General features: G+C 39.7%; 1 protein-coding gene across 1 annotated transcript; it reads right to left on the bottom strand.

The window, feature by feature from the left end:
- Positions 1–9,519: 9,519 nt before the first annotated feature.
- Positions 9,520–10,452, bottom strand: LOC139713428 (52 kDa repressor of the inhibitor of the protein kinase-like). The gene has a single exon (XM_071625164.1). The coding sequence runs from the start codon at positions 10,450–10,452 to the stop codon at positions 9,520–9,522; it is 933 nt and encodes a 310-aa protein (XP_071481265.1).
- Positions 10,453–11,017: the final 565 nt, after the last annotated feature.

The raw sequence follows: 11,017 nt of genomic DNA, 5'->3' as shown, positions 1-11,017 counted from the left end.
TGAGCGAAGGAAGGGGAAAAGGGGACGGGGATAGAGGTGGGGGAGACAGAAGAAAAATGCCCGCAATTTGATTACACAATATTTCAGGTATTGTGGGGAATGATAACCAGGAACTCCATAAGGAAAGAGAGGGTTTTGACTTGTTCCATGGAGTCTTCGACCCCCATTGCCGTGAAAGTCTCGACTACAGATCAACGACCTGCATGGAAGCCACTTGCTAAGTGCGTCTTGGCCTTGGGCAAGGACGGGCTAGTGACGGGGAGTTAAGGGTGGGGTGAGGGGCAGGGGTAGGGGTAATCCATCTAGTTGTTTGCAGTGGTTCTAGACGGGCCTTAACACTTGAGAAGTCAATACCTTTTCACTCGTGACATTTGCATTATACAATAATAATGTTTCGATGTCGGTCTTTCACGCTTTCTCGCACGCGACACAAATAAGCATGAAACAGGCTCTATGTTTGACATTCTCTCTCTCTCTCTCTCTTTCTCTCTTTCTTTCTCTCTCTCTCTCTCTCTCTCTGTCTCTCTTTCTCTAAAGCCTTCACTTGTTTTTTGGGGTTTTTTTCTCATGTCCTCAAATGATGAAGGTATACTACTCTTTGAATTCTTGCTCTTGAATAATTGAATATTCGCATGGTGTCAGACGCAGTGAAGTGCTCTATCATAAACTCGTTGCTGACTTTCGTACACAGGTACTTCAAAGAGAACCTGTCCTCAGGGGAAAGGAAAAAAAAACTTGATGCGACAAACATATTATAGATACATACAGGGAAAGACAACTGAGATGCAGTGTTGCTGTAAGATGTCAGTGAGCCGAGCCAGCGCACTTAAAGGAGATGTGTACGTTTAGGAGACAAAAAAGTCATATATCACAGACGTCAGAAAAAGCGTGATAATAACGAGACGCTAAAATCAGAATATTATTATATAGATATTTTTCTTCTCCAAATGATAAGGAAACTGCATGTACGCATATTATGTCCAACAATACATATCAATATTTGTGTTTATGTGAGTAGCTTGTAGATGGCGCATTCACCTGCAAACGTTTTCGCGGCTGATATGTATGACTCCACTACACCCCTCCATTTTCACTTCTGGCCTATGAAGACATGAATGGTAGGTAAATAAAACAAGTATACTCAAGTATTATCACATTTGAGCTGGAACTGATGATTCTGATGGTAGAAACTAGGTATATTAATACGTTTGAAACCATTGTGCTGGGGTTAGATACTTTAGTAACGTAATTATCAGGAAAACCTCTTTTGAATCATTGCTTTCAATCTGGTCTTGTTGGTTGATTATTGTCTTCTATTTGTTCTGTCTTGTATCCCCTTATCCCGTCTGAGCTTAAACACCTGTCTGTTATATGTTTTATGTCCGTATCGACTGTTTTTCTTGTTAGTGCTCACTCGGGAAAATCCCCAAGTCTTCTATGACGTCATGACGTACCACAAGTTCTCATACTCCGCTGGTAACAATGAAGGCTTATGGATATGCAAATCGGCTACCAAAAAAAAAAAAAAATCAGAACCTTTGTTTGATGTGTCACATTGGATCACCACTCATAAGAACCATCTCGTCGGTGCCGTGTACGATGAGATCTTAATCCGAGTAACGAAGATAGCACATAGTAGTCAAATCTAAGACAATACTATAGGATGTAACGAAGCATTTTACTAATTCATGTGAAATCATGATTGCGCTATCGTAGACGTCAAAGAAACGTAAAAAAAAATCAGTACCACCGCTTTCTCTGAGCTTTTGTTGACCCCTCACTTGAAGTTACATTACAAACGCTATCACCGTAGAAGACTTTGATAAAGAAAAACAAAAGATCCCACAACCGACAATTTTGATCTTAAGCACATGTCGCCATCAGTCTCTGTTGATAATAACAGTGTTTCATGCTTGCACGCACCTACCTAACATCAGGATTTGATTAATAAAGCCCTCATAGGATCACCAGTGCGGAAGTCTCGCAAGATAAATATTTACGCCGAGAGCACGAAAATAGAATCTTTCGTCGAGGCAGTGATTCAAATACATGTACAAGCGAGGATATTGGAATCACAAATCTGCATTTCGTCCGCATGTTCGTTTTTGTGCCTTTTTTTTCATTTTGGCATCAGTTGTTTTCCTGTTTGGCAGAACCTTTAATCAATGGAGACCACTTCTGATCGAAATGCATTTTGTCATAATCCATACTTGATACCCCCGCATGCCCCTCCACCCCCCCCCCTTCCCAGCCAAAAGAGAAAGGCACACATTGACATACGTACATACCATCTCAAATGCACTACTTTGCCTCGAGGGACTGAGCTTTAGAATTGATTGCCTTTTGGAATCTTGCAATTAAGCATTCAATTTCTTTTTTATTAAGATAAGATGGCAACTATCTTGATTCAGAAAATAATTCGGACATTTTTCATATTACTTTTCCATCTTCTTCTTTTCTTTCCCTCTCTCTATTTGCCTGACAGCCGTTGCACTTTTTGTATTCCAACGGATCACGTCGAATCAGACGGTCTGATTAGGGCTACTTGAAATTCTATTGTGGCGTAATAAGTAGCTACCAGAAGGATATTCGTAACAAATTCGAAAGGTCGCCCTCTTTTGCCCAGGAAATACCCCAATTCACACCAAATGTCGAGACTGTGTTCCATTCAGGGAGGTGAGACGAACTCGTCTCGCCTCCCTTGTTCCATATGAACAAAAGTAGAAAATTCTCAGTAAGTCTCAATACGCTTAATGTAATGACTGAGTAGGTTACAGTAAAAATATCGTGTGCTAGTTATCTCAAAAGAATTTATGAAGGACAAAAATTAAATGTTCTAAATAAACGGTTATCTTGCATTACTAGCGCCAATCTCCTCGAAAACAATAAAAAAAAAAGAATGTACTACGCTTGTAGTGGCATCCCATTATCAACTTTTAGAAGTTTTTGTTTTGTATTCTCTGCTTGAAAATAAGCGAGTGGTTTCAGATTTCTGATGCAACAAACCCTGTTGTTCAAAATGACACACCATACTTGGAACAATCTGCTTGTAAATTCACGTTTCGTATATTATGATACGTTAGAATTTTTACTACAATTGTGTTTAATTTTAAAGATCTTCGACATTGCATTCTACATTCGACGGAAAATTATCGTTAAAATGCACGCTGTCTCTGTCTTCCGTGAGCGGTATTTTGAGACGCTAGTCTGACCATGCTGCGTAACTTAGTAATATTATTTTTGATCAGGAGCTGAAGATTATGACCCGACTTGAAAGCTTTGTGTGAAGTTTCTAACCAATATTCCCGCAAGGAAAGCAAGGAACAAACAGTTGTACATCACGTCCATCGTACCACATTCCTCATGATTACCTCCAATCGCACTTTGCCTCTTTTATACATGGAAGCAACTATTGGAAGGTTGCACATAGTCATGATGTAACATGTAACATGAAGAGCTATGGGTCGGCAAGTCCTTTTTTTTTCGATCAAAGAGAGGACGCATGCCATGTTTGCGAGTTGTTTATTATGATCTTCTCTGAAGTATGTTGCATGGTCGCAGAACAGCGATGCGGACGACGTCTCGGCTGTAAAGCCGTAGGGCTCGCCGAAATTGATCCGTCAAGCTCGAATCTCCAAATGTCACTTTGATAATCGCGCTTCGCCAAAAAAAAAGAACAAAAAAGTAATCTCGCTCTTCTTTTTTGACTTGCCGTGACGGTAAGTGGACGACGAATGAATGTCAAAAACTCGGATGACAAGTGCGAGTTGAAAGGCCATTCTTTTCAATATCATCATGCGAGCTTTTGCATGTTCGTGCGAAAGCATAAACTATCGCTCTCGTCTGAATTTCTAATGTAATTTGGGTTCGTTTCGCTTTTCCCCCCTGTTTCGGCCGAGTTTCGGCAGTGCGGAGGCCGGGGTTTTCGGACGGGAGCACTCGCCCCGACATAGGCGGCAGGAATTAGATTTATAGGATACGATTTTGCGTGCTGGTAGTGATGAGTTTATTGTCAAATCCACTTTGGAGCGAGAGCTACTATAGGGCGAAACGCAATCAGAGAGCTCGGTAAGAATGAGAAGGGGGAAATAGTGCAACCGTGTCTCTTAGGAGTTTCCCCCATCTCGCTTGCCGAAAATTTTCCTGGGATCTTGTCAAGGTATTACTTCTTCTTGTATTTCAAATGTCATATCTTCACATGAAGCTATAGACCTCCTGTATAATATTCTTCTACTCTCTCTCTCTCTCTCTCTCCCCATCCCTCTCTGTCAGGCACTCACTATGCTCTCATACACACAACTCACTCAAAAACACACAAACAAAAATGACTAAAAGATCAACTTGCAGACATAAACACTTTCCATTTCTCTCCCTCTGTCTTTCTCTTTATCTCTCTCTCTCTCTCTCTCTTTCTCTCTCTCTCTCTCTCTCTTTCTCTCTTTCTCTCTCTCCCCCGCATTTGCTCTTGCGTCAACCCTTGGCTCCATTTCTCTGCTCCATATTCTTCCACACGCTCTCATTTCGGCCCGGGTTAAGGTGGTAAGATTGATGAAATTTTACGATCCTGCTACCAAGTTCTCCCCCCCCCCCTTTCTCTCTGTCCCCTTTCTAAGACGCTATTCAATGGAGAATGCTTTCCTCACACTAGAACCCTTTGAGAGTCTGCTCACAATGCTAAAAGAGCTACAATGGAGTACTTCATTTGAAACGTGTTCTGTCGCTGGACAAAAGACGGGAGAATGAGGGGAAGAAGGGAGGGAAAATACTCTGGACAGTAATGGATCGTAATTGAAGTAATAAACGCCGTGGGTCAAACACTGTTGCGATGAATAACCTTTCCTCCTAGGAGAAGAGATCTGATTATGATTTCTATGGTTTTACGTCACACATCATGGGGAGGGGGGTCATATGGGAGGAAGTGGGATAATCAAATACAGTACATCGAGGGGGACCAACGTGATTCTTGAGTGGGTAACTCGTTGTTACCTTTCCATTTTCAGCGATATCCATTTTGTTCTTATTCATGTTAGAAAGGACTTATGATTTCACTAAAAATGCTGAGAAATGTCACAACCCGCTAGACGATGGTGTACAGCCAAGCAGGAGCTCCATTCACCTTAAAACTCGTGTAAGAATGAATGACCTCCACGTTGCCTCTATAGAGCGTATATAGTCGCAAGCAAAAAGCCCAGATTGCGGGAAAGTAAAGGGACATCAGATATATGAGATTTGCACGCGAAAACACATTAGAAAAGTTTGATACGTTATCTTCTTCTTGGCCACGGCTTAGAATCTAGAGGTCTACTTCCATATTGAGATGACTGACTATAACGGGGCTGCCCCTGCGTTACCATTTATGTTGCGGTTACCTTTTCTCATGGAGACCCATCCTTTTATTATTGAATATTATTGTTTTAAGATAATGATTTAAGTACAGCGATCTTCTACTCACACATTAAAAGAGCAATGTAAACTATTGATATATTCCTTCATTTTATATCATTCTTCTACGTTCCTTCACTGCAAAAAGTCCCGTGTTAAATAGTGAACACCGAGCTGGTGTTAAATTTTCGGTGCTCATTTATGGTGTTAAATTAACACCTCCGGGTGTCATTTCCAAATTTTAAACTGTTTTTGAAGAGTTTCTTAATAACTGCACTTCTTGTTGATTTTTAATTTAAACAAGACGATCAAGAACGTGTGTTTACATTAAAATACTAGATTTTTGAAAAAATGTGAAAATGAATTTACACCAAAGTAACACCAGCTGGTGTGGTCTCTTATTGAAGCTGGACGGGTGTTAAACCATTGATATTAACACCAACAAATATCAAATCAACACCATGTGGTGTCATTTTTGAATTAACACCAGTACAGTGTCAAAATAACACCAGGTACAGTGTCAAATTAACACCACGAAGTGTCAGGTGAACACTTTTCAACACCATCACAGTGTATTTTCAACACCTGTGGGTGTGGTCCTTTATTGAAGTTTGATCGGTGCTAGATTTAACACCTGTGGTGTTAAATCTAACACCGATGTTTTTACAGTGTTGTCACTTTAGCCACCTACATGTTCTATAAATCTTTATCATTGCCTGATCATAGATTTTACACTTAAAGTACACGCATTTTCTTGGTACAATTATGACAACAAAGGAAATGGTAATTGATAAAAAGTGAAACCCTTTGTCATTGCGGAGAAGGCTTATGACCGATATCCGGGAGGCCCTGACTACAAACATAGCCCAGTGCCTACAGCCCAGAACAAGATACATGTAGTTGATCCCCACTGTGTTCAGTTTGACATAAGGCCTGGACTGGTAGTCGGGTACCTGGCGATCGATGCTGCTGTGAAAATGGCAGCACCCTCTGACTTTGTGAGCGCAGCGCCGAACACACACAGGGGCCACCCTGGGCCTTAATAGAACTATATCATCATATATTACGGGTAATACTATCATGAAAATAGTGTTATTATCATTATTTCAGGTAATCATTAAAGTTGCGTTATTTCTATTGCCCTGATCCAGTCGTGTCCCAGGCAAACTTGATTACATCTCAATGACTTTCCTCCCAAACAACCTCAAATATTCATTGGCTTGATGATTTGCCATGATGACTTTTAGTTCACAAGGGCGGAGTCATTCTTTCGCATTTGTGTTAAGTGAGAGCCTTGGAATGGCGTTTTCTTCCTTTGTATTCTTTACCTTTTGGCTGTTGTTTCTACCTCAATAATAATCTTGAAACCATTGCTGTAATTTCTCCATGTTTACAGCAGTGATACACGTAGATATTAAACTGGCTGCGAACTTGTCGTCAGCAGTGTAAAAGTGTTTATCTCAACCCCTTTTATTTCTGTGTCAGCTTGTTCTCATGCCTGAAGATATTGTGTATTGTGAACATTCCTTGCAATGACCATGATAAATGGAAAAGGTAACCGTGCTTTTGGGGGACAAAAAGAATATTACGTATTTAGATAAGGTATGAATATACATATATATATATATATATATATATATATATATATATATATATATATATATATATACAGGCCCGTAGCCAGGATTTTTCAAGGGGGGGTGCGGTCACTAAAAAAACGGACCTTCGGTACCAATACCAATGATCACACACACACACACACACACACACACACACACACACACACACAATTATATATATATATATATATATATATATATATATATATAAATATATATTCTTTGGACGACCGAACTACAAAAGTTGTATAAGAATTTGCGTGCGAAGCGCGCCGCAAATTGTGAATTTTGACTGTTTTAATGACGTTTTAAAGTCTCGAGGAAATTTGTATATTTTTGTCTGTTGCATGCAATCGCGTTACGGTATTTCATCTAGGAAATAGTAAAAACTCATTTTGCCAGGAATTTGCAAAGTTTAATTGTGTTCGAGACTCTGCGCGCGTAGCGCGCCGCAAAATTGAGAATAGTGATTTTCCTGGTGTTGTTTTAACTTTTATTTTTTCTATTGTATACCCGCGTTAGCAGGCCTGAAGCCAGGATTTTTAAAGGAAGGGGGGATTGCGTTTATTAACAAAACGGTCCTTTGATACTGTCCCGGGAGGGGTAGCGATAATTAAAAGGTGGACTCCATGCTCATACATGGACTTTCAATATGGCCCCTAAACGAGTAATGATCATATGATTTTTCGGGCCTTAAAAACAAGTATTCCTTAAATGTTTCCTGCACCCTAAAGAAGTACTTCATCATGATTGAACAATATACAATTTTCCCAAATTTCGGCCTTTTTGATACCCTTTGATTATATACGCTCGTACATCACACTTTCCATCTAATCCGTGAGAAAAAACGACCCCTTTATTACGCGTTTCCTTTACCGAGTATGGTCACGGTGTCCACCTTTCAGTTGGAGTTTTCCATCCCATTGGACGCTGTTTGGAAGATGAAACATTCACTTTACTATACAGTATATCAGCCGTTGGTATGCGAGTTTGTCAAAAACGAAAATAAATAGGAAAATTTTTAAAACAAAATGAGTTGTAAATGTGAACCATTTATATTTTGCCTCCTTGTGGTAGGATATTTCCAGCATTTCCGAACTTTCAAATAATCATTTTAGATTTAATAATATTAAAGGTAGTAGATCCGATTCGCAAACATTTCCAATATCAGTCAAATGTCATATTAACCATCATGCTAAGAAGGTTTTCTTTGTGAAATTTGGAGATCAGTGAAATTCAAAAATTAAACATCCGTTAGCCATTGGAAGAAGTTGAGTGCAAATTCAGACCTCAGGCTTAGTGCTCAGATGTTTTCCTATTTGATTCGATCTGTCTTACTGTGCACACTAAGATACATACTGGAATGGTTATTTCTTATTTATTAAATTATAGTAGCATATTTGGTTACTAGCTGTCTCTAGGCATTTTCGAATTTGGGCTGCAAAGAGATCCACTACCTTTAAGTTAGAAGAGATATAAGTAAATAATGATAAAATAAACAAAAAAAAAGAATGAGTTTCTTTTGTAATACTATCTGACAAACTTTTTACTTTACCATTTTACTTCATAGCTCAGCACTTTCCATTCTCTCTCATACCCTCTTACCCATTACATTTAAATGAAATACAACTAAAATGAGTTTGCGTGCCTGCATGATACTCTTTGGAAATTATAAGTGAGAATGTTCTTAGGTTTTGGCTCTCTTTAAAATGAGAACCAATAGAACTGTCACAACATGAGAAAATGTATAAGTAATAATCAACAGTACATTTCCGAATTTGGCCTGCAAAGAAATCCGCTACCTGTAAGTGAGAAAAGAGATTAGTAAATAATGATAAAATAAACAACAAAAAAGAATGAGTTTCTACCGCCGTATCCAGAACAGAGCCTGAAACGGTGCAGGCTCAAGAAATCGTTTGTACTAATACGTCTTGAAGTACTGTGTGATACTGTTGACTCAGACTTCTACAAAGCTGTAAGTGAGAATTTTAACCCAGTCCGGCTCATTACCTTTGTTTTTTATGAAAAATATGAATAAAGAATGTAAATTAAATAACGACGCGTCACAATGCAGTCTAACGCTCTCACAATGTTATCATACATAGGGTTTTTCCCTGACTGTTTTTACTCCGGAGCTCTTGCAATATTCAGGCTTTTGTAATACTGTCTGACAAACTGTTTGCTTTACCATTTTACTTCATAGCTCAGCATTCTCTCTCATACCCTCTTACCCATTACATTTAAATGAAATACAACTAAAATTGAGTTTGCGTGCCTGCATAATACTCTTTGGAAATTATAAGTGAGAATGTTCTTAGGTTTTGGCTCACTTCAAAATGAGAACCAATCGAACTGTCACAACATGAGAAAATGTATAACTAATAATCAACAATATATTGAGACAGGCAAGAAATCATCCAAAATAGAAAATGATGATTACATAACAGGAGTTAGAGGGGAGCATTTGCCGGTCCTTTGAATGTGCACTTGTGCAGTGTGATCTTCGCTTAGTCTTTTTCTAGTCTTTAAGCATTGTTTGAAGTTCCAGTCTGCTGGGATGCTTTCTGGCGAACAATTTCACCACCCTCTCGTTATCAACGTCAAAGTTGTAATGGATATGCATGAGTGCCAAAGCAGACAGCCTGTCTTGTGTCATGCTGGCCCTCAGATAGGTGTGCAGTCTGCGTAAGGCACTGGCGCTTCTCTCGCATTCGCAGCTGGTTGTGGGGATGGTGCAGCATATTTTTAGCAATGTAAAAACATTTGGAAACATGTCTGCATCACACTGTTTTATTGTTTCCGCTGCAGTAGACGGACGTTCATTGGGGGGTTTTGTTTGGTACTTGTGCTTCCATCGGAACAACTCCTGCGGAAACACTTCCGCTGATGGCATATCCTCAGCATAGGTGTCTATGACTTCATCCAGGGAATGGGATGGTGAATCGTCATCACACAAGACTGACGGGATAAGGCCGAGGATTCTGGAAGACACTACAGAAAGGGGTGAAAACTGGCTCTCCAGCTCATTGTTGATGTGGGCCAGAAATGGTACAGCCACGTTTCTTCGAAAGTGTTCTTCAGGCGAAGACGCGGGTGCGTTACTTCGCATGGATTGACGACCAACAGTTCTCGGCATTGATGGCTCGACGTTGACGTCGGCAGCCATCTTGGTTGCTTGTCCATATGTGTGGGCAAATTCCTCGTCCATTGATTGGGTCAGTGCAGCATATGTCGACCTTACCTCCGAAACTTCGACGTTGGCCTTGATTATGTCCATGGTACGACCTTGGAGCTTTACAGTAAGCCCAGCAAGATGGGATAAGAATGTGTACACCACGTTGAAGGTCACAATAAACTCAAACGAAGTTAAACTGTTGAGCAGTGATGAGGCATCTGCTTTACTCTTCGGACTCCAGGAAGTTCCCGAGAAATCTTGTCCACATGCATCCATGTTTGCTCCATGTGCAATGTTCTCAAGTGCAGTAATGATGAAGACATACGCCTTGGAGAAATGTGTGTAGGCCTCATGTCGTGCAGCCCATCTTGTCTTGCAGAGATCAAGCAATGCTTTCTTTTGTTTTGATCCTTCCGGGTGTGCTTTCGAAATGATGGATTGCAACATTTGTGTTTGTGTGCATGGGGACGATCCGATGGTTCATACAACAAAAGGGTTTCGTACAATTATTTTTAACATTGTTAAACGTACTCTTCCACATTTACGTAGCATATAATGTGTCTTTATATCTATTTGGATTGTTATCTTGAGAATTGCTAAAAACCGTTATTATGAAAAAGTGGACCTTTCAGAATTTGGGGGGGGGTGCGTACGCACCCGACGCACCCCCCCCCCCCCCCTGGCTACGGGCCTGATATATATATATATGTATATATATATATATATATATATATATATATATATACATATATGATTATAACAATGGTAATGATAGTAACAATAATAATCATAATGATGATGATACTAACACTAATAATAATAATAATAATAATAATAATAA

Source organism: Diadema antillarum, unplaced genomic scaffold (genome assembly GCF_040938485.1).
Source record: "Diadema antillarum isolate AM-2024a unplaced genomic scaffold, OU_Dant_1.0 scf00000043, whole genome shotgun sequence".
Taxonomy (NCBI): domain Eukaryota; kingdom Metazoa; phylum Echinodermata; class Echinoidea; order Diadematoida; family Diadematidae; genus Diadema; species Diadema antillarum.
The sequence above is the reverse complement of the archived record's forward strand: the minus strand, read 5'-3'. Positions and strand labels throughout refer to the sequence as shown.